Source organism: Branchiostoma lanceolatum, chromosome 10 (assembly GCF_035083965.1).
Source record: "Branchiostoma lanceolatum isolate klBraLanc5 chromosome 10, klBraLanc5.hap2, whole genome shotgun sequence".
Taxonomy (NCBI): Eukaryota; Metazoa; Chordata; class Leptocardii; order Amphioxiformes; family Branchiostomatidae; genus Branchiostoma; species Branchiostoma lanceolatum.
Genome location: NC_089731.1, coordinates 19,471,908 through 19,496,253, shown reverse-complemented (window position 1 = coordinate 19,496,253; position 24,346 = coordinate 19,471,908). Strand labels below are relative to the sequence as shown.

Genomic DNA, 24,346 nt, shown 5'->3' with positions numbered 1-24,346 from the left:
TATCTCCAGCTGTCTTGGAAAACTATTCACTAGTCCTGTTTTAAACAAAAGAAACGTTTCCTCAAAGACAATGAAATATTAAAGCCAAATCAAGCTGGTTTCTGGAAGAATTACAGAATGGCAGATAACATCTTTGTCCTAAAACCTTAATTTTTTAACATACACAGTCAAGAAAACAACTCTTTGCATGCTTTATGGACCTATCAAAGGAATTTGATTCAATCAGGCGCGAGGGCCTTCTATTTAGAATCCAATTGAAAAAGCCTCAGCACCTAGACCCACCATTCCCTGTGACCACAACCCGAACCTTACAAAACGACAAATTAACTGGACCGTCAGTCCTCCCCTACGTGAAGAACGTTTCTGAGGACCTACTTTTTCATGGTCCACAATATCCAAACCTGTTTCAGACCTACACCAACCCTAGGACAGTTACTAGTGGCACCCAAAGACAAAACAAGGAAGGAGGACAAGTGTGATGTAATCTACCACATGCAAGGGGAGCTGGTCCTAATATGGCATAACAAGGGGCCTGACTTGTTCTTTGAACATTTTGTTTGTTCATTACATCACAAAGATCAAAGAAAACATAAACTCCTTACTTCTTGGTGCCCTGCACAATGTCAATGTAGTCGTCGGATCTTGCATAAAAGCCATCATCACCAATGGCACCCCAGAAGTTACTCCACAGCTTACCATACTTGGTAGCCATGGGAGCAATGACAGATCTGCAAGACAGTAGTTCAGGTGTTAGAAAGGAAAATCACAAATGAACTAGAAAAACACCGGAAGATCTCCGTCAGAATCAGAAGAAACTGTTGTCTTTAACACATTTCAGAGACATCAATGTGTGTCCTGACTTATACATGTAGCTGGCACAATTCACCTCCTCTGCAAATGTACCACTCACTCTGATTGCTTTTTAATAGGTTCCAGGGTGTTTTTCACAATGGTATGGGAGTGACTGTTGACTTCAACAGCTGTGATAAAACTACACGTACACGTACCTCACAATTCATGTGAACTTGTCTCACCTGTTTTGCTCTATAAGGATCTGTAGAGTCTTGGGGTTGGCAATCTGTACGTCAGCATCCACTGATAAGTAGTAGTCACACTTCACACCGATGCATTCAGATCTTGATAAAACAAAATCAATGTCATGACTTAATACTGTATAATCTTTCTGTATTTCAACCCTTGTTGTGTTTGTGTTATAAATTAAGATGTACTGTAAGTCTACTTAGAAAGTGAGTCCTTTATTGGAAGAACATTTATCACAGCATAAAAAATTGCCATTACTAAAAAAGGGAACCAACAACTGTTTTTTGTCTGCCCTTGTACAAAATCAGATGTGCATGGAGAGTAATATCTAAGCAGTACATGGAGGTGACTGTGTGTAACTTACAGGCCTTGTTTCCTGGCGTACCACTGGTTCATGTTCATACCAGGGCCGACTTCTCGCACTGCCTTGTAGTACCCACCATAGTTCTTCACAAACTCCTCCACCTCGGATGCATGGTGTTCCTCCTAAAACAGGATTCTTCTTTACCAATCATTTCTTCTAAAAGCAACAATCAAATGCCTCGACAATATCAGTACATGTATCTGACAACTGGAAATAGCTGTTGGCTATGCATTTTGTATGTTTTAAGTTAAAGTAAAATGTTCTTATTTGATACATACGTGTATCTTCTTGATACATATACTATAGCACAAAGTCAAATGACCAAGAAGTCCTTTATCTTACATGAATGCAAAAGCTGTCAAAAAAGATTGCCTATCACCCATGAGATTATAAGTTTAACACATCAATAGAAGTAAAACACATCAATCCAACTTGTATTTACTTACCTTCTCCTTGCTTTTTAGAACATACATGTATCATACAAATGTAGAACACCTTGACAGTAACCTTTTGTTTATCTAGAAAACTTTTGAGAACATCTTGGCAGTTACTTGTTTTGTTTATTTAGGACATAGATATCTATGTTGCTATGTTCCGTAAGTCTAAGCAGGGTGCGAAATACTTTTTTGAGACAGGTTGCCCATGTTGCAACCTAGTGCAAAAGCTAGGTTGCACATCCAAATTTCAGGTTGCTCCAACACCATTCACCGATTTCTTCAAATTTAGTCTTATTAGTCTTATTATACTACTAATATTTAAAGATACAAATTAGATTATCATTGTATTGTGTTCCCATTGACCTAACCCAAACAAAATTGGTCACACCAGCAAAAATCTAGGCACACCACTGTAAAAAAGGCGGGAGCACAAGAAATCATTTAGACCATACCAAGTATCTCCTATCAATCAATACTAATATCCTGGAATATAATTTCAAAAATATTCATGCAAAATTATAGTCCGTAGTAAGTAAAAAAGCTCAGTAGTAAACACAAAAGCCGTATAGTATATCAAGCAACTTTTTAAAAGATTGAAGAAATGATTCAGTCATAATGATAGTAGGATTTCTAATGTAACAACAACAATAACGGAAATTACTTAAGTTTGCCCCTACGGATAAACTATGACCAAAAAAAACCTCCTTGCTATGACTAAAACATGGTGTTGGAATCATTATCAACCTATCATGAACCTGCAGTATGACTAATGGTCACTAGAGGGCGGTAGTGTCACCCTCCCATTTACATGCAACCTCATTTGCATGTTCCATATATGGATGACGGCCATCTTCCTTTGCCGAGGCCATGCGAGGGCAGCTGTTTTCGTCTTTTTCAACTCAAATCTATCGATCTATGGAGGGTTTTGGATGGTTTAAAATGAAAAGGTGTTGATTTCTTTGTTTCAATTGAAGATTTACCGAATTTTATGAGAGTGACACTGTGGTTTTTGTGAGCTTCCAGGGCTCCGATTGAGATCTTTGGCTCAAAATACAAACTTGCGCGCTGTGCTACCTGGCTTTTGAATTAACTTGCGCCAACCGAAATATTGTTGCGCTGCGCAACGCGCAACCTGGTATTTCGCACCCTGCTAAGGTAAACATTTACTTTCCATCACTGATGAAAGATGTCGGATGGACATCTGAAATGTCTGATATTTCAATCCAGTGGTATAGATTGAATTGAACTTTCATTCTTCAATTTTCTGGATGACTAACATTCACAAGCATATCTTTCAAGGCAAATGGTTGTGCTTACATGTAATAACAATGTTTGTTTTTTCTGTTTTTGCCGTATCCCTCCATGGACAGGAAGCCATCTGCATTGGTCTGTTACACTATAGAAGGCAATAATTAATGGTGGCATAATGGCATTGTGGATAGGGTTGTTGTCTCACAATCTAAAGGGTCTACATTGTATATTTGAATCTGCACCTGCCCATTCTATCTTACATGGTTGTGAATGAAGAGCACAATCTTGTTCTTGGGGTAGTCCAAGTTGTAGATCTTGTTCAAGAATTCAGGAACAAATGGGGTAGGCTGCTCGATAAACAGTCCTATCACAACAACGGGATAGTCATCTCTCTGGGGGAAACATCAGGAAACAAAAATCACTGTCAATGTTACAGATTAAGGAAAAGATCATTAATCTCTTGGTCCTTTAACATTTTGTGAAGTAAAAGGACTTCTAGAATATCAACAGTTTAAATAAAAACCAAATTTCATAATAGTTTAAAAGCTTAATAAGAGGTCTTTCCATACAAAGCTAGTCACAGATAGAGTTTATCAATTTATTGACGTATTGGTTCAGCATATACAGGCAGGGTTGCCCAAGTAGCGAATGGCTGTTATTATTGGGCAAAGCCAGGAAAAAATACAATCAATAGGTTAGGCCCATTCTAGACTGGCGTCGGTTAAACAGACGTGGCTGCTTCTTTGGTGTTCTTCTATGACCCAGCCAGCGTGCCCAGCTTGCACTACCGCCAGTGTGTCAGTTAATCATCACCGGCTTGAAGCCAGTGCGGTGAGGATGAACGACAATGACTCCATCCCAGCATTCTCAAGTTATCTAGTTCATACACAGACACACGCACACACACATTCTCCCCATAACCTTCTTGGCAGAGATAACCATTTGTTCCATTGAAATGAGATACCTAGATGTATCAAGTACACTTTAATCCTACCTTGTACGTCTTCAAGCTGAACGTGTTTTCCTTGCAACTGTGGCATCCTTCAAAGGACCAGCTATCAGCAACATAATTCCCAATCGCATTTAGCACCAACTTGAGGAAGAAAATAAAAATGACTTAAGCACAAACAACTAGTAGTACAATTGGACAAAAAGATAACAGGAACAAAGTGCACTTCAAAGAAATCTCAGATTTAAGCTAACGCTACATTTCTGTTTCAGTTTATGTAAACCTATCAAAGACAGTTAACTTTGTTCGATCATATCTCTGTTGTTTCTTATCTCTAGCAGTCAAAGTCTGCTATATTTTGATCAAGAAAAAATGTATCATGCTTATATAAAATTCTATGAAAATATAAGCATGATACAAAATGATAGTGTGATCCTCCCTGACATTCAGTCAACAAAGATCTACCGTACAGATCTTGTATAACTTCCCATATAGTTGCATGCAACACACGATTAAAAGACGTGCAAATTTTGTGCAAAAGTAGTCTGACACGCAATTAAATCATGTGAAAAATTTGTGTAATTCTTGATTAAATCGCACATAGATATGCGTGTAATCGCATTTGATTATGCGGAGCTCACACGCGTGTGGCGGGCCTGGGACGTTCGAATCTAACACCAGATTTACAATCAACAAGCATGACGAAATCCAAACACATCACTGTGCGATCTAACTGAAACTAAAAGGAAATGGCTAGAATAAAAGTGTTCCATTTTGAGCTGCGTCAAAGCGAAGTAAGTTAGAACCCCAGCAAAATTCTCTGTGCCCCGGTAACCAGCCTCCGTGGAGCCCTCCCAACAACCCGAGGGCCATTTTACGACCCGGCCCGTGGACAACATTAGGTTTATCCCCATTACCCATTTACCGCACGTGGTTGCCTAGTATCAATCTTTTTAACAAAATATTTGCCCTGCACTGTGGTTTTGCAGTGTCTCCGCCATGGTACGCCGGGCGGGAGACGCCCTGAGCCGAGGAGAGCACGGCCATCCCACAAACAATGTTCCATTCAATTTTCAGCTCAATTTCATTTATCTAAAATAAATAATTTTATGTTCAAACCTTATCAACCTTCAGTGTCACAGGCTGCGAAGCTACGCACCCTCTGAACACAGTCCTAGGAATTTTACATGTCCTTCCAGAAGCACAAAAGGAACTGTAATCGTGGAAGATTGTGCGAAAATGCCCATCCATGCAACATTCCCAGGAACATTCTATAGGGAAAATACCAAATATGCATTGAGAAGAAAGTGTCAGGAAGTGGCAATCTACCCGATGCCCTTACTGCAATGTAACATGAGAAGGCAGCTTCTAGTGTTCTCCCTGCGGGGTCTCCAAGCCAGACGTCAACTTTGCCAGATTTGCGTAAACGCTTGTAGCAGCAGCATGATATTTTCAATAAGGTAACCACGCGAGATCACAGCTCATTAGTGCATGCAATTCGCACAACTTATGTTGCACAACTTTTGCACAAGTTTTAATCGCGATTTGCACAGCTTTTGCACGAGAAATAATCGTGTAAAACGCATGAGAAGGAAAGTTATACGAGATCTGTACTGTAAGCATGAAAGTTCATTGGTGCTGGCAAATGACATTTCATGTATGAAAGGCTTAACTTTACATAACCAGGTCCAATAAGGCTGACGGAGTCAGACGAAAATTTGGTCCCATGCAAGTTTCATACACCAGCTATTTAGTAAGTTAAGTATCACATTAACTGGTTGTATCAACTTTTTCATATATAACAGCCTTTACTGCCTCCTGCTTATCTGATTGATGCGTACACATCACACATTGCAGTTCGGCTTTGGCTTTTACCTTTTGTGGTCCATTCCCATGGATAATGCAAGGTTCTGTATTGTACACTCTGTTCCTTAACCTGGTCTTGTCATCTTCAAACTTCAGGGTAAGGTCAGCTGAAGGTGAGGCAGAAGGACAGACATCAGCACATTAGACTCACAGGTCATGGCATACATTAGTGTACCTAATGTATGTCACAGTATACTGAACAAGTGCTTTTGAAAAAAAGCTGGCATTCAGCGGGTGATCAGGGTCCAATAACAAGCTGCCTGAGGCTATGATCCTATCAACAGTGGAAACATTTGCACTGTTGATAGGATCATTGTCAGGATGAAGTATAGATTCGGTCTCATGGCCGAATGCTAAAAATTCCCATGCCCACGAGTGGTGAAGCACTTTATCAAGCTGATAACTTGAATGATAACTGTAGTCCAGCCTCTGTCACTGATCATGAAAGTTCATATAACCCCCCAAAAATAGTGCAAAATATTCAAGATTTCTTGAAATCCTGAACAGGATTAATCAGATTTTATCAAATGGATGTTTAAAAAGAAAAAGAAAAAAAAGGTGGAAGCAAACTCATTCAAACCCACATCTCCAGATCTAAATTGCAACGTGCTACCAGTGAGCTACGGATGATCACCGATTTGGAACCCATTTTTACATTGGTTATACAACTGTACAAGCTAAAATGGCATAAGCGCCAAATGCTAAGATTCGTAGTAAGAACACAATTTTTTTGTCTGTTTTCAGTTAATTTGTAGAGTGTACCCTCAACATAACATATTCGTTTGTTGTGCTTCTGAAGTGTAACTTATAATTTTCTCCGTGTCAGTTTGTGGAGCAGAAGTCCTGTCCCAAAACCGCACTGAAAGGAGGAAGCTTGCTGCCCGATGTGCCACTTGGCACGGGAGGATCTACATGTAAGTCTAAGTAAGTCAGTTTGTGGTCCTTATCAATAATAACTACAAAAATCTCCATAGGCGAAATACTACATGTTCTCCCACATAATCAATAGGCATTATTGCAGCTAATTAACATAATATATGTAAATGTGTATGATTTTCTAACATGACCCACCAATACGAAATTTCAATGTGGCTTCATCTTGCTGTAAGTAAATTCTACACTTCTATGCATCAAAGACAACTAAGATAACAGTTAGTCAAAGTTGTTACATTGCGTAAGCGCGTAATGCTCAAAACAAAATCTGGTAGTATTCTACTTAAGCTTGGTTTACACTATCCTTTATCGTCGTGGAGTCAGACAATTGAGGTTGACATGACATTGTACATGTGGGTGTGTGGACGTACCTCCTGCACCATTCATGTTCTGGAAGATTTCTGATGTGTGGTCAAGTTTCATTTTGAATTTTTCCTGCAATAATCAACAAAGGAAAATGCATGTGTGACAACAAATACACAAACACTTCATTTCTTAATAATCAAAGCAACATAATAAAAGAGAGGTCATTACATGGCAACTACAATGTACATTGTAGTACTGCAGACGGTTTCATAGATTCTTGACATTTAAAAGCTATAGGTCATTAGCCTACAAAATGTATATGTAACCATACATTACCTTACCAGGGGGAACAAACGGTGCAGTCATCTGACAACCAGTCTGTTCTTTAATGCATTCATAGAATGGCCAAAAAGTTCCCAAATCTCACATGTTCCAGCAGCCAATCAGATTGAATTGGCCAAAGTTGCTAAACTGAGCAGTTTAATATACACGTAGGCAGCACGTTTGGCACCACTTACTCTCAGCTCAGGGTTGAGGAAGATCCTGGTGTAGTACAGCTGGTCATCGTGCTGGTTCTGGATAGATGTATGACTGACTATCTGGTAAAGTTCCGAAGCATACCCAATGAAGCCTGCAAGAAAATGTCAACAAAATTACAGAAAGCATAATTTCATTCATTCATTCATTCATGTAAGTAAATACATGTGGAATGTAAACAATAACGGGTCGATTTGGCGTTCACTTTATATTGAAAATGCAAATTTAAAATGCCTGGCATATATTTAACTCAGGTGCCAAGTTGTGTTAAGTTGACAGGAGCTCGGCCAAGGCTCATAGAAGCTTCCCCCTATATACACAAGTGTGAAGCTCGCTGGAGGCACGCCCAACTTTCGATTCTGTACAAATCCATCGAGTGACTGAAGGGGTTCTTCAGAGCATTGTGCAAAGCTTAAGCAACCATCACCAGATTCTGGCAACCACTGTTGTCCGATTATTAAAGACGGTGGTGGTACATGGTGAAAAACGGCCATTTAGAGCTCGCAGACTCGATTTAAGTCTAAGGTACACCAACATTAGGTCCATGACAGACATGTGACAAAACAACTTTCAGTCCGCCAAAAAAGAGCATTATTACTTTGATATTAGATAGAATTGTAGAAACGGTGAGGTCATATCCTGTACTCATTGGGCCCGCAGTTAACTAGTCAAACTTCCAGGCCGTTTCTAATAAAACTGCTTCCTTCCACGGACGGGACCACAGTCGCAACACACAGCCGTGAAGAGCGAACAGCTTATCATCCAACATGGCCGGCATCACGTTCCAACGCGATTGTGACGTCACGTGAAAATGAAGAAAAGGACCAATGATTTTCAAAACTTGTCCAACCATGGGAATCAGACCTGCAGACTTGCACAAGTCATGCAGTTTTACAATGTTTTCAACACAACCTGCATTTATCTTAAGGAACAGAGAAAAACTCACCTCCAGAATTGAGATATGGTTTACCTAGTCGTACTTCTGGGTAGAGGTCCTGATAAAGAAGAAAACAAAGATTTAGTCATCTTAAAAATCCAATTTTGAGAAGGATTGTCATTTAACATTGGCTTAACCACATATTTTCCAGGTTTTCTCCAGCCAACATTAATTTTGACATTCCATTACATCTAAATCAATACAATTCAAACATAACAAACCTATGCATAAACTTGACTTTATTGTGATCCACAATTAGCTTACATTGGAATCAGCAAATCTTCCTGTGGTCTACATTGATACAGCACATAACAACAGTTCCACAAACCGATACCTTCGTCAATGGATGGGTTTGTAGTTGGGTGGGATGTGATGAAGGATGCAGATGTATAATGGTGATGAGGATTTGGGATGTGGAAGAAGTTGGTACAGTCAAACCTGTATTAGCGGTCACCTTTGCATAGCGGCCACCTGCCCATAGTGGTCACTTTTTGTCGGTCCCTTGGATTTTTCCCATTGACATAAGCATTAAGAATTAGGCTATAGCGGCCACCTGTCCAACGCGGTCGCGGCCAGACGATTTTCAGTCCCGCGAGTACAGTAACACTGTCGGTAACGGTCACGGCGCGCTGGTAGAAGCCGCATCGCCACCGCACGCCGTGTTCAAAATCTTCATTTTTTCACGCAGTTATCAAATTTATGTGGACTCAACAGGATAGGATGATAATAAAGAAATCCAGAATGTTTTATCTTTGTTAGAAAATCCATGGTTTGACGCGATTAAGTACAATTTTCTTCACATGGCTTGCGTTTGTACATCGTAGCAAAATTGACCATTTCTGTGCATTTCGAGTCGACAAATATTACGTCAGCTTTTTGGAAAATACAACTCGCACATGTAGCTGATGCGGTAAGTTCGGGAAATGTTTGAATGCCGGCCCAATATCCGTTTTCCCGGGTGCTCAAAGTCAAAACGTGTTTCGCGCAATTTTCAAAATGGCGCTGATAGTCAGCAGCAAAAAGGTCAACGGAAGACACCACTGTTTCGGAGGTATAATGCGCTAAATTTATTTTGCTGCAAAGTATCACTGACGATAATTACTTTACCAAAAGCTTCAAAAGAAATATGAATAACATTAATATGATGTCAAATTTGGGCTATTGCAATTTTCTAAAAAGAAAAAAAAACATCAAAAGAGCGACCTTCTTCTGAGTGCCCTATTAGCATAATGGTAGAAGCTGATAATGACATGCGGGAAGCGAAACAACAACAGACTAAGGAAAACTATCGCCACGATTTTATGTTTCAAAACGGTCGAAAACGAACAGTAAGTGGCAACTGAGCAACATGTATTTTGTTCTTAACTAACTAGGTGGCATTTTGCTGCGAAGGACTTTGTTTCATATGATTAAAACTCGTTGGTGACGCGTGTGCCTGCAGCGAAGCAGTCGCGAAGGATCAAGAGTAGAGTATGGCGATGCTGGTCTGTACAGACATGAAGCCCGAGCAAGCCATGGATTTTGGAGTTGGCAGATACAATAATTCTTTTTTCAAGCCCATAACTAGAAGTAAAAGAACAACAATCGACTTTCTAAAATGTGACTTACCTATGCACTGTTTACATGTGTACTGTACGGTGAATAAATGTATCTCAGTGGGTACTGAAAATATGTGTCACTCGTGGTCAATTAATCGACATTTTCTCCATAGCGGCCACCTGTCCTTAGCGGCCAGTTTTGGCCAGTCCCTTGAGTGACCGCTATAGACAGGTTTGACTGTATCTATTGATGCTCCACTTGCCACAAACTACATATATTACATGTATTTGAGTCTTATAATGGAAAAAAAATGCAAATATAGATGTTCCTCATTAGTTATGTTTCCTCATAGTCCCAATTAGCATAATTTGCACTTCATTGTGTACATCTATCTAAGCTACTGTAAGTCTATTAATATTCGCGAGGAATTTAAGTTCGCGAGATTCGCGGAGACCTTCTCTTCGCAAACTCATCTCCTCGCGAACTTGTAGTCTTACTGGGCTGCCCCCCTCCCCACACCTTCCCTCCCAAACACTAACACTTAATGATAGACAAGACTTAACTGATAACAGACCGTTCACTCTTTCAAGCACGAAATAAAAGTTTCATCAACACACAAACGATACATGGGGTCATTATTTAGTTACTTAGTACTTCTTACAACAAACGGTAAAAGAAAGTACACCTGAGTTACGACCGTATCGGAGAAAATAGAAAAATTCACACCGGCATTTTGTGTGTTATTATGACGCTGCGGGCGTATAAAGGACGCTGTCCCCCGTCAGAAAATCCAACTCCTTTATTTTGTTAGGTATTGTTATTCTTGAATACAATCGACGTCGGCACCTTTCGCATACAATGTATGTTGTTCTCATTAAAAACTTGTTTTTCAAGGTTCAAGTCGGTCTTTCGAAGTTCATACAAGCGTCACTCATGACATAGTTTTTCGGCAAGCGATTTCCTGCAAACGTGGACAGAGCACGACTAAAAGCCGAAACCCTCAAAAGAATTTGTATCGAAGGACCAGCCATCGATCAATTCCATTTCTATGGGGATATTAAAAGATAAACTTGTAAAATGAAACGTATTTCCACCGTTGTAATTTCAGTAAACAAGCCGACCCAAGCGGCCGAGGGCGCCATATTGAAGTCATGAATATGCAACATGCCCGCATGTTCTGAGCTCCTATTGGCGAACCTCATAAAACCTGTGCTCTGATTGGTGGATTGAAAGAAAGCGTCAGTGTTTAACATGATCAAGATGGCGCGAGTTTCTCAGAACAGTTTGTAACATGTAGCAAAAGCTACCCCTAAAAAACGCGTGTTGGAACAATTTTTCGCGGCCTTTGTTACGATATCGAGAAAATGTAGCCAAGCCTCTTCTGAAGGCAACAGTCACTTAATATTAATTTTCTCAGCATGGAAACAAAATTAAATACATGTAAATAAATCGTATATTCGTGGCGGTAAACTTCCGCTAGCGCTCCTCGGCGTAGATATGGACGCATTATTACGTACCTTTACTCAACAATTTAGCCCCTCACAATGCGGGAAATAGCGTTTAAGACTGTTCAAAATATCAAAATTTTACCTTGCACAACCGAAAAAAATTGATAACACCTGTTCGCGAACTCAACGACCTCGCGAACTCCTGTCTTGCTAAGTTTCGCGAAATTAAGTGCTCGCGAACATAAGAAGACTTACAGTGCCTGCATACTAAATATCATGGAAATCCGTCGTTCCTTTATTCAATTATTCTCCTTAGAAGATTTTCACAATAATGCCCCTGCAGTTCCAGAGCATGCTGTTAGGGGGCCCAAACCTACACCACTTTTTAATACATCACAAGCTATCTGCCGCCCAAAAAACAAGACCATAGCACGTCCAGGTCAAAAGACACAAAAACGGAACTTCTGCTATAGTACCAAAGTCACATACCAGGTGGCCCAAAATCAACATTGAATTTCGGCTTCACAACACCCGCTCACATGCCATTTGTATCCTTGTAATCCATCAAGAGGTTCTTGAGTTATGCTGACTACAGTAGTGCGGAAACAAACACACGCACACACAGACAGACAGTCACACCCAAAACTACCATCAATGCACTTTCAGAATAAACTGCTACTAGCCCACAACCTACAGCACTTCTTCCGTACATCAAGTTATTTACCACCCAAAAAAAGCCATAGCATGTTCCAGTCAAAAGTTGGATTACCTGAAACTTCTGCTACAGTACCAATGTCACATAACAGAGGACCCAAAATCGACCTTGACCTTTGTTCTCCCAACACCACCCCACAAACATGTACATGTAAGACATATCATTACATTCCACCCAGACTAACTTGAGTTCTGCAGACTACAAACATGTGCACACACACAAAAACAAACACACCCACTCATACATACATACACACACACACACACACACACACACAGACACGTTCAATATCTCCATTTATCATGCAGATAATAATGCATACGCCAACGTCTTATTTTCGGGCCACACATGACAAGTAATGACTTGACCCAAACCCAAATTTCACATGACACTGCACTGAACAGCTACTAAGCTTATAGTAAATAAAATCATTACAAGTACAGTTTCATAATGAACCTAACACTACTACCATTATTGGTGAGCGCCTGTGCCTAGACTCCTCGATGATGGAAAGTAAAAAAACAGGGTTTAAACCATAGAAAATCTTTTTGGGGGGATTTCTTGTGAAATCTGGGCAGTGCAGGAGTGGTGTGGTAGGAAAGACTCTGCAGTTGCTGAATTACTTAAAATAAATGGTCTGTCTCCACCTTCTTGATTTTCGACCCCCCCCTGTATAGTGGGATAGTCTTCAACTAGGTGTCTGAAGCCAGTAGGGCCTCTCCAAGGGCTCTGATTAAAGGGAGATCTGGAGAATGAATCTGATGACAGTTGACATAACTGGTTAGTATTTGAGGGAAAGTCTTTGTAGTCTGTTGTTTTGATTCCTGAGATAGTGACAACTTCTTTTCCTTCACTTCCCCATAGGGTTACATGCATTACTGGCATTTATTGCAACTGTTTACTCTCCCCTATAGGAAATTCACATAGGATGGAGGCAGGCCATTTTGGTCCATTTCATGGAGGTTTTAGCCTTTTGACCTGTTACCTAAGGAATGGTCAGACCTCATTTAACTCACTCTTATAAATGAAGTATCCCATTTTTGTTATTCTTAGCCATTTCATACCAAACTATGGTGCACATTTCAAAGCATATACCGTATTTCTTCTAATAAAGTGCGCACTTTTTTGAAATTTCAACCTTCAAGATGAGGCTTTTAGTGATATTAAATATCAAATTATGAGACACCTAATAACGCAGGGTGTTTTCAACCGCGCGACTATTTCAGTGTGTCGGGTCGGCCATAATTTCGTGCCCCATGCCGCTTGTACTACGCTGCTTGCGACGTCAATAATTTTCTAACCACCCACACGGCTGCAAATACGGGCACATTGTGCGTATCTGTGGATATTTTGATCAAAAACGTAATGGCTAGGATCTGAAATGTTCCAAAGTTCGCTTCAGCGGGAGTTTTGTTTTTGTTTTGACGGATAAAACGCGAAAACCCACACCACTTTCAGCACACTTCCGGGTTCATTGGTCGCTAAAATTACGCAAAAGCCACCATAAATCCGCAAATAAATGTATGCTTTCCCGAAAACATCTTTTGGTTTTGCATTTTCTATACCATAATGTTGCTATGTAGTCGATAAAACCGCGTTTTTATTGCATTTTCAAGTGTAACATTTCAGACAAAGAAAAATCTTGGATCGCAATTCTGCTGCCCCATGATGCACTGCGTCTGCAAAATTCCCGCGTTCAGCTGCAGCAGCAACCAATCAGAGACGCGTAATGCGATCATGTGATCAGGATTACGTAACACGGGAAATGCATCTTGGGGCAGCAGAATTTAAACAATGGCGGCGGGCGATCGGCGAAATGAAGTGATTTGTCAATGCAACGCTGTATTTCGCGGCATAAATGCCGAGAGACGAACTTTTATTTTACCTCAACATGCGTTTTACACGTTTGTCTTTGACTAGCCCGGTAGAAATCAAGCGGATCGTCGTCTGGTCCTTCAATATCAAGGAAGTTTGTCAGATATCCTGGTGCGAGGTTCTCAGCGTGACGTTTAAACTTCAAAACTTTTGCTCGAAATTTGAGCGGAGTAGCGTTGATCCCAAATAATGGTGATATTTTCCCGAAAATTCCTTGAAAATGGAACGATTAAGACTTCATAGCGTGCCGAATACCAGGGCGTGGCCACATCTTGGAGACACGCCGAGCGACCGGCGGCAGATCGGGGGTGCGCACTTTATTAAGGTTTTTCTGTGAACTATCTCAGCTGGCGTGATTGGGCATGCGGTGAAGCCCAAATCGGGGGTGCGCACTTTATTTGGGGTGCGCACTTTATTAGAAGAAATACGGTAACTCTTAACAAGTCAGTGGTAGAAATGCTTTTTTTCCATACTACAACCTTCTCAAGTTAATAATGCCTACTTACTTACATTATGTCTAGAGCTTTGCAACATTGCTGTAATTACCTTCGCCGAGAAGGTTATGCAGAGGGTAGCGTTTGTTTGTGTGTGTGTTTGTTTGTTTGTTTGTTTGTTTGTAACGTACAGTATAACTCGAGAAGGCTTGGACGGATTGTCTTGATATTTGGTAGGTGGGTGGGTCTTGATGAGACATGGAAATGATTAGATTTTGGGTCTCCTAGCGGCTTGTTACGGTACTGCAGCGGAACTTCCTGTTTTGATATCTCCTGTTCTGGACATGCTATGGTCTTGATTTTTGAGTGGTACATAGCTCTTTGGAGAGTGAGTAAGTGGTAAAGGTTTGGGCCCCCTAGCGGCTTTTTTTGGAACTGCAGGAGCAGGTTTTGCTTCAGACTTTGAAAGGGAATAGCTCAAGAAGGGCTTGATGGATGGTCATGATTTTTGGTAAGTAGATAGCTTGAGTGATAATGTACATGATTAGATACTTTTTATGCAAATCAGTAATTTGCATAATTAATGAGGAAAGTTTATACAGCCGCCAAATTCCATGATAGGACTCTCAAACATGTGACATATGTAACTGAGGAAGAGAGAAATATTAATAGATATCAACTATGCAAATGAGGACCTCATTTGCATAATAAATGAGAAAATACTATAACTCAAGATGGGCTTGATGGATGTTCATGATTTTTGGTATGTAGATAGCTTAGGTGATACTTTGTATGATTGGACGATAATCATGCAAATCAGATTCTAATTTGCATAATTAATGAGACAATTTTAAAAAGATGCTGTGTTCCATGATATGACTATTCAAATATGTGACATTTGTAACTGAGGAAGAGAGGAAGGTTGATAGACAGAAAATATGCAATTGTAGGCCTAATTTGCAAAATTAATGAGAAACTACTAGAATTCCATACAGGTAAATGATGGCAATTTCATACTTCTGGCATTTGGAAGTTATGTGAATGTGAACATCGTTGAATCAAATTATGCTAATAAGGACCTCATTTGCATAATTGATTACATATGTTTGCATAACCTTTTTAAGCTCATATTTTGGACAACTTCTGTTAGACGATCAACTGGTATGATTTGTAATTGATGAGAAACACTCCTAATACGTCAGCCATATAGGTTAAAATCATTTGGCGAAGGTATGAGGTCGTGGAACTCTAGTTCATATTGCCAAAATGTCCATAATGTGAGGGGAGTGGATACTTTTGAATGCGACTGTAACTCAAGGAGGGGTTGATATATCTTCATAATTTTGGTATGTAGATATCTTGAGTGATGATTTACATAATCAGATACTAATTATGCAAATCTGTATCTAATTTGCATAATTCGTGAGTTTATACGTCTGCTGCATTTCAGGACATCGTTGAATATGAATTATGCTAATGAGGACTAGGGGTGGATACCGGTTTGCTGGACCTGATTCGGACCTTTATAATATCCAAGAACCGAGTCCAAAAAAACTGAAAGCCAAAACCTGAGTCCAAAAAAACCTGAACAAAGTACAAATATATTTTTCTATTTTGTTTGATGAAAAGTGTTTTGAGTCTCCCCTCTGACAAAAAAGGCATTTAGAATAAGTGCAACATTCAAATATTAAACACTGGTTTATCTTGAAAGTTTTCTCACCAAGAAACTTTTATAGTCGTGCATGTCAGTATTGATTCTCTATGCTTAATATTGGTCTAATAAAACAGAAGATCAACTGGACAGGATCAGGTCCAGGTTCAGGTCCGGACCTGAACCTATATCTCTGGACCTAAACTTGGACTTGGACCTTATTAAGCCGAACCGGTATCCACCCCTAATGAGGACCTAGTTTGCATGATTCGTGATAAAATGCTAGAATATCCTTCTTTGTTAAGATAAGACTGTCATACTTTGGACAACTTCTGTTATTTGGCTGGAGAAGATGATCAACTGATATAATTTAAGCAAATGAGGCTTTATTTGCATAATCAATGAGAAACACTCATAATACGTCAGTCATAAAGTTTAAAATCATTAACTCAATATTGGGTAATGTGAACAGCTCGTAGTAATAATACATTTAAATGTAGTTATAGTTACTTACTGCAAGGGTTCTATCAGGCCAGCAAAAGCCCTCTGCTCCGAACACCACTCTGGCATTGAAGTCATCAAACTTCCTTAAGATCTCCTTCTTATCTGCAGTGATGATCACATCATAACTGGAAAACAAACAAATCAATTCAGATGTCAGCTTGCAGGCAATTTTCTAGTCCAAAAAATGTTTGATGATCATATCATAACTGGAAAACAAACAAATCAATTCAGATGTCAGCTTGCAGGCAATTTTCTAGTCTTTAATGTTGAAGTCAAACTAAGACTGATATCAAAATTCATGTGGTAGCCAACACTAAGTTACAGGCCTCGAAATGAACATTGTGCCGATGTCCACAGGACAGTAGAATTTGAGTTTGGGACAATTCAATTTACCTTTCGGGACAATCAGAAAATTCTGAGTTAGTCCCTGTCATAGAGGAACTGGATCCAGTGTAAGCTGTGTTACTACACTAACCCGAAACCAGTGAAATAACACTCCGTCATTGCGACATACTTCCAGGTTCGCTGCAGCTCACGGGAAACCCCTACAAACGTGTCACCAATCAGCACACGTCGTGTGTTGAACTTCGGGTATTTTCACTCGGTAGATATCGCTATTGGGAAGGTTTCGTGATTTCAAGGAAAACCGCCAATATTTGAGCCTTCCCGTGTGTTTCCGACACTGTTCGAGCGTTCTCGTGGTTTGCATGAAACAAAGGAATAAGCACCATGCCGTGACGTCTGTTGACTCATGGCCTAACGGTCAACTTTTTTCCTTCTTCGGCGTGCCCAGGAAGGGGGGGGGGGGAGTGATGCTAGTAGGCCCAAGGACGCCGCCACCAAAAGCAACAGTAACGTTAGCAACCAAATACCAGATTCTGAGCTTGCAGGTGTCGTCAACGCAGAATCCATTTCATCCAAGTCCGATAGGTCCAAGTTATTGGTGCGGGTTTTTTTTTCCATACTGCTAAATCCCTTTTAAGTAAGCCACAAGTTGTATTTCTGGGGGATACCGCTCTTATGAATATTCAAGATCATGCATGATACTTGCCCATACTTTCTTAGTTAATATTCATAGGCACACACAGCACGTGTTATTGATTATGATACCAGAGTTTTTCGTCCTTGCTTTGTTGCGCAATGATGACGGAGGGATCGAAAGTTTCATGTTCAAAGTCATTAAGGTCTACTGGAGTACATTTATAAAATTACTTGCCTTGCTGTTGGGTGCTACAAAATAGAAAAACCTTGAGCAGACCTTTTCACTAATCTGTGTCTGACGAACTGCTTTTCATAATTATCAATGTTTATTATAGTGTAATTGAACAGCCTTGTCTCTAGGACATGCTGTCAGGTCTGTGACTTGTATAAAAAAAAAGATTACTGAATTTGTTTTGATTCTTTTTGGCGACACCTCAGGGGTGAGCCTTATGGTATAGTATTGTGTGCACTTTGCAAGATGATTAACGTTAGCACAACCTTCTTTGTTTTAAGCTAATACTTTGGACAGCTTCTGTTATTAAAATGATCAACTTAAATGATTTATAATCAATGAGAAACACCCATAATACGTCAATCATAAAGGTTAAAATCATTTGGCGAAGATATGAGGTCGTGGAACTCTAGTTTGTTAAGTTATTGGTCAATACCTTTAGGAATTACTGAAATAAGGTTTTAGCCCCAAAAATCACATCAATGACGTCACAATTGCGTGATATTACGTCATAACGATACAAAAATTACAGGAATTATCTAGATTCACATGAACATCACTCCCTGCAAATTTGGTGATGATACACATGATTCCCCCCCGCCCCTTTACAGCTAACAAGCAAGAAATCAATAAAAATTTGAATGACACAAACTGATGTCGTCATAATAATGAAAGTTCATCTGTGTTGGTAGTAATCATAATACAATGCTAAACTTTCTTCCAACACCAAGGTATTCACGGATCGAATTTTCGACGACCACTGTCGCCTTCTTAAGCATCAATAATGACCAATCACTGCCGAACGTAAACTCGCGAGAGTTACGGACACGTGACTTTATTGACACGTGTCATTGCGGATATGTGACGTCAGCGATTGGTCAAACGTGCCAGGGAGTTTATAATGATGTCGTCATAGGGGGGATTTTACCAACAAACTGTCTATGTAAATATTCACGTCCGTTAAGAATACCGGGTAGAAACTGTTAGAATGACATTCCCCGAACCTCGACCGGTGTCACATAGCCCAGCGGCTTGCAGGTATTCTTGCATGTATTCATTTCTCGCCTGCACACGTGCCGTCAAAAATTTCCAGAAATCGCTACACAATGTGGGTAACTATTCCCCTTCCTGACTTGTGTAACATACTGAGAAAAACGGCTTATTTTTTTTACATATCTGTTGTAATTGTAAACCAGTCTGATTCCAAACAAGCCGCTAGGGGGCCAAAACCTATACCACTTACTCTCTGTCCAAAGAGCTATCTACCACTCAAAAATCAGTTCCATAGCTTGTCCAGAACACAAGATATAAAAACAGGAAGTTCCGCTGCAGTACCATAATGAGCCGCTAGGGGACCCAAAATCTAATCATTTCCTAGTCTCATCAAGACCTACCCACCTACCAAATATCAGGACAATCCATCCAAACCTTCTCCAGTTATTCTGCTTCTTTACATACACACATACACACATACAAACGCTACCCTCTGCATAACCTTCTCCGCGAAGGTAACAATGCTATTTCGGTCATCAGGCGAGAAAACCGCATCACCGTTGCCGCGGACTAATACAAAAAAGGCTTTGATAGCGAACCAACTGCACTGCGCCCAAAAATACTACAAGTCACAGGCTTTTCAGAAGATTCAAAACATTTATGCACAGCTAAAACCATCATCAAGCAATCTCGGGCAGAAATCAGGGTGACGACCACGCACTTCCGGCAGATTACAGGGTCATGACCCAACCCCTGGTCACAATTGAACTCCGACCCGGAACCTTATGGAAAGTGGAGCATCAATAAATTCCTAATTTGCATAATCAATGCAAAAACACCATAACTCATCTAATTGGAAAATTATAGGACTGTCAATATTGCAACATGTGTAAGTTAGATAAAGGTGTTTATGACCAAGCAAATATTATGCAAATGTGTAAGTCATTTGCATGAATAGACTTGTTCATGGAGATATGAGGTCGTGGAACTCTTGTTTTCCAACATGAGTGAGTTTGCCAATCACCAACGGACCCCAGGCCAAAAGGGAATAATTTGGCGGCGAAATTTAGCTAGTAGAATCAAGGAGGTTTTATATAGAAGTGGTAGAAGTTAGCTGGCTGAGCACACTTCCCCGCATACATGTACATAACATGTCTTTTCTTAGCCTTTCGACCAAACATCATAGCACCAAGCAAGTTAAGAAAAAAAACCCTCCTAGGTAGCACATTTCATTCGCCAGTTACAATTGGCAGGTGTCTTCAGCATGAGAATTCTTGTGGAACAAGTTCGCTTCAAAAGTTCCCCTGCGCACCGTCCACCACGCCTTTGATCATATGTCAGGCCGGCGACAAAGAGAGATCATCAATCAATTTTGACAGGAGTGGCGCGCCTGAGGAGAAATGATCTCCCGTGTTGTGCATAACCAATGTCTGGATAAACTAATAATATAATACTGATATGAACATTTACAAAAGCATTGATTCGACTTTATTTCTGGAATCAAATTTTCTAAAGAGCACTTTATCTACCGACTGAGTGGCATATAGTGAATTAAAAAAAAAAAATATAGTAAATTACGTGATGTTTTCCCAACAATCATGTTACTTTTCACCATATATGTTCCTGTCGTCTTTCCTCCTTGTAAGCAATTATGCAGCTTGACACTGATCTTTGCCGACAAAAATCGTGATATCCCGTGAGCACACGGAACATTCTCATTTGCTGACGATGGACAACAAGAATAAGCGAACATGAAACGAGGATAGACGAATTTAAAAGTCTCCCAGCTGTTTCACGAAAGCATCCAAACAAAATACACAAGGAATGAAAGATTGCCGATTGTAAATAAGAAATCTTCTGTACAGAATCAATTCTGTTGGGACATACCGTATTCATGTACATGTAGTACGAGTGGGTAAAGTAAACAGTGATCTTTATGATGCCGATATATTTCTAACGCGGCGTGCAGCGCCTTGTATCAACACGTTGGGGTTTAAGTATGAGAGGGTGAAAATAACGTCGCGGTCTTGCCACTTTACCTCCTTTATTTTGTTGAGGTTTCTTGCTTGGAAATGCTTCAAATCTTATTGTAAGGAATTGTATTTATTGTATAAGCAAAGAGGTTTAATCAAGATTAAACCTCCTTGGTATAAGAAAGGCCGTCGGTATTTTTATACACGAATAAAGGAGGCCGTCGGCCTTTCAGGCCGCGGGCGTGTCTTGAACAATTCAAGTCCGCGCCCAGCTCCAGCTTGCATGCATAATCGCACGAGACACACGCATATCACAACGCCTTTTACACGGCTTTCCACCGCGTTTCCACAGAGAATCCCCCGCGTTTCCACCGAGAATCCCCCGCGTTTCCTCCGCGTCTAGATCGGAAGTTAAAAAGAGATCTGTACTGTAGCTCAACTTCTCAGACCGCACATACTAAGAAGTTACAGATCACATGTTGACAGTAGAAAACGCTTCACTGGGAAAATCACTGGGTTATTATTGAAATTGAACCCTCCAAAAATATAAAACTACCTTCTATGTCTATCGTCGCCCCAAAAATTTATATTTTTCACGCACTTACGGTAGCATTCTAAAGATCGTAATCCGAGTTATGCAATATGCTGCTTGTTTTACTGTCACCACCCGCATGATCCGTGATGGCGGCCATGTTTTGAGGGCGAAACTTGCTAGAGATTGTTTACGGCTTGTTTCCTGCCGTTTTAGAGATTTTGCGGCCTCAAAACTCACATCACAAGGGAAGCAAAGTTATACTTGTTTTTTTACGTCCAACATTTCTTCTGTAAACGAATTATTCTTCCGCTGCACTGCCGATAGCGTACTTGAAATATAGAACCACATGGTCGAGTACTTCTCGAGTACTTCCAAGTACACCGATGGCATGTTGTTTTCTGACCAGCGTGCTTTGGTTTACGATGTAAACAGAGACTGTCAGGTTGTTAATTGAAATGTCCGTGTGGTGTCGTATTTACCCCCAATAACAACGTTTACTTTGTTGTGGCATAGCGAGATCAACTGAATGTTCACCGTAACGAGTACAGCCAGGATTTCACAACGCTTGGTCGTGAGCGGCGGAGAAATCCACGCCTCTCGGCCGAAAAATAGCGAATTGCAAGCCAAAATACCGGGGAAATATGGGCAGAAAAACCTTGACTTTTAATTTTGGGGGGGAATCCCTGGTTAGCTAAGCCCCCATTTTAGAAAAATCAATAAACAAACTGTCCAAAATAAGAACGCACTGGGTGGATTTTGAGGCTCAAAAAAATTAACGTACCGGTGCGTTTATTCGGGAGATGAGAGTACTGGCAGATTCATTTGTGAAGGGATCACTTTGTATGCCAAAAAATCAACCTGGCTTTCCAAACGAAGCCTTATTCTAAACCACCAACCTGTCAGAAAACATGATGACGAGATCCTTCTCATCTTTGTACTTCTTCAGGGCCTCCTTCAGCAGCAAAACTTTCTGTCCCCCTCCAATAGTATTCTGGACATCTCCCCCCAGCCATTCTTGGTGCATTCCCAACACCTGAGGGGCAAATACGGAAAGCAAATATAAAAATGCATATTGTATGTAAAGATCTTAAAATGCCAAGTATTGGGAAATTGTTTGTGAGCTTTAAAAAATGGAACCCCTTGCATGAGTTTTTGCATTGTACATTGTACAGAAGGGCTCGAAATACATTTCACTGTAGGTGCACACACACTAAACATTTAGGTGCACACACACAAAACATGGGGTGCACAACATATTTTTGACATTCAAGTCATGAGAAATGATACCATTTTCGGTATATTGACCATTGCCGAAGGGTAGAAAAATTTTTTTTTTAATTTCAAAATCAGGCGAAAATCAATACGCACGCTGATGTCATCCATAAAATCTACTTGCTGTGGCCTAATAGTGATAGTAAAAATACCATGTTCCGGTTTTCTCAAATTTGAAAATCCTGATTTTTGGTAATTCTGATTGCCCCCTATGCAGCTAGCCTTCATCGACTCAAATAGCACGGACCAGTCCAGCGAGAAATACCGGTTTTGTACCGGTACCCAACCCTAGTAGAGAGGCTCCCTTAATTAATTAATACGTAGCAGGCCCTCCGAATTTAGCGAAGAGCAGTATCGGGCCCCCAAATGCAGGCCATCATAACTGTGACTCGGACTAGAGTCAATTCCACATTACCGAGAGGGTGTTTGTTGCTTTTTGTTCTAACATTTACAAAACCTTTGTAACAATCCATGTGAGATAAGTAACTGTTAAGAACAATTTCCAACATTTATTTGATGTTCTAAATACTATCTGCTGTGTTCCAACAGGTTAAACAAATTTCCAACATTGAACACATTATTTGTATTAGTTTCTAAACTGTTGCAACATAGATTGATCATTTGTTTGAACATGTTCCAACATTCTATAAATATGATATAACTGGGTCAGTGGGCTGGGAACAGGGCAATTCACACATCCCTTCAAAGTAAAGGGGATTAGGCCTAGGTGCCATGCATAGACACCTCAAGACAAAAAGGTTGCCAGTGTCCAGACGTGAAATCTAAAAATATACAGAGGCAGACAATAGAGCGTGATTAGCACCTACTTTTATGGGGGCAATAACCCAAATCTACCATTTTGAGAATGATGCAAAATGTTGGAACATGTTCCAACAGTAGAACAATCACACAGATGTTTGAAAATTGTTCTAAATAAAGAGATATTTGTGTAAATACTTTCATAATATTTCCAAAATATATAGATGAGTTCAAACATGTTCAAACTTTCATTTCTAATTGTTTGAACGGTCTGGAATTATTTTGACTGAAATAGTCTTTTCTCTAAAATTGCTCAAACTTACTAGCAATATCATCTGAAAACCCTCTCGGTGACATGGAATTGACTTTACCAAAAAATAGCATGTTTTTGTCATTGACAACATCAACACCATTTGTCATTTCATGGTAAACATACGTTGTGAAATCAAGGAACATCTTCTTACCTGGACTTGAATATTATACCTATCAGCTGATCTCATGAACCTCTTGAAGCCATCAGTTTCATCAGTTGCGACAGTGAAAGTAACAAACTTCCTTTCTGAAAGAAAAATGTGGAAAATGGTGACTGCTAATGCTATATAGAAATTAATTCTTTCCATCATTCTCTACTAGTGGTGCTACCGGAACCCCGGACCTGTTCCTAACCTTTAGGTTCAAGTAAAAAAAAAAACCTAAACATCTGGAAACAAGTCCGGACTTGAAAAAAAATCTCTCGCTTTTACACTCCTTTTTGATTTAAACCATCTTAAAGCTTCTTTAGATCGTGAAATTTGCACTGGAAAAATATGAAAAC

General features: G+C 40.0%; 1 protein-coding gene across 4 annotated transcripts in view; it reads right to left on the bottom strand.

The window, feature by feature from the left end:
• Positions 1 to 24,346, bottom strand: part of LOC136443966 (procollagen-lysine,2-oxoglutarate 5-dioxygenase 1-like) — a 44,484-nt gene that overhangs the window by 16,309 nt on the left and 3,829 nt on the right. For all 4 annotated transcript variants that reach the window (XM_066441351.1, XM_066441353.1, XM_066441352.1 and 1 more), the window contains exons 2-13: positions 23,997 to 24,091; positions 22,398 to 22,534; positions 16,798 to 16,912; positions 8,631 to 8,679; positions 7,666 to 7,778; positions 7,213 to 7,276; positions 5,918 to 6,015; positions 4,088 to 4,186; positions 3,354 to 3,485; positions 1,406 to 1,527; positions 1,035 to 1,136; positions 603 to 728 (exon numbers count right to left, since the gene is read on the bottom strand). In XM_066441351.1, coding sequence (XP_066297448.1) covers positions 603 to 728; positions 1,035 to 1,136; positions 1,406 to 1,527; positions 3,354 to 3,485; positions 4,088 to 4,186; positions 5,918 to 6,015; positions 7,213 to 7,276; positions 7,666 to 7,778; positions 8,631 to 8,679; positions 16,798 to 16,912; positions 22,398 to 22,534; positions 23,997 to 24,091 — 1,252 coding nt within the window. The remainder of the gene's footprint in view (positions 1 to 602; positions 729 to 1,034; positions 1,137 to 1,405; positions 1,528 to 3,353; positions 3,486 to 4,087; positions 4,187 to 5,917; positions 6,016 to 7,212; positions 7,277 to 7,665; positions 7,779 to 8,630; positions 8,680 to 16,797; positions 16,913 to 22,397; positions 22,535 to 23,996; positions 24,092 to 24,346) is intronic.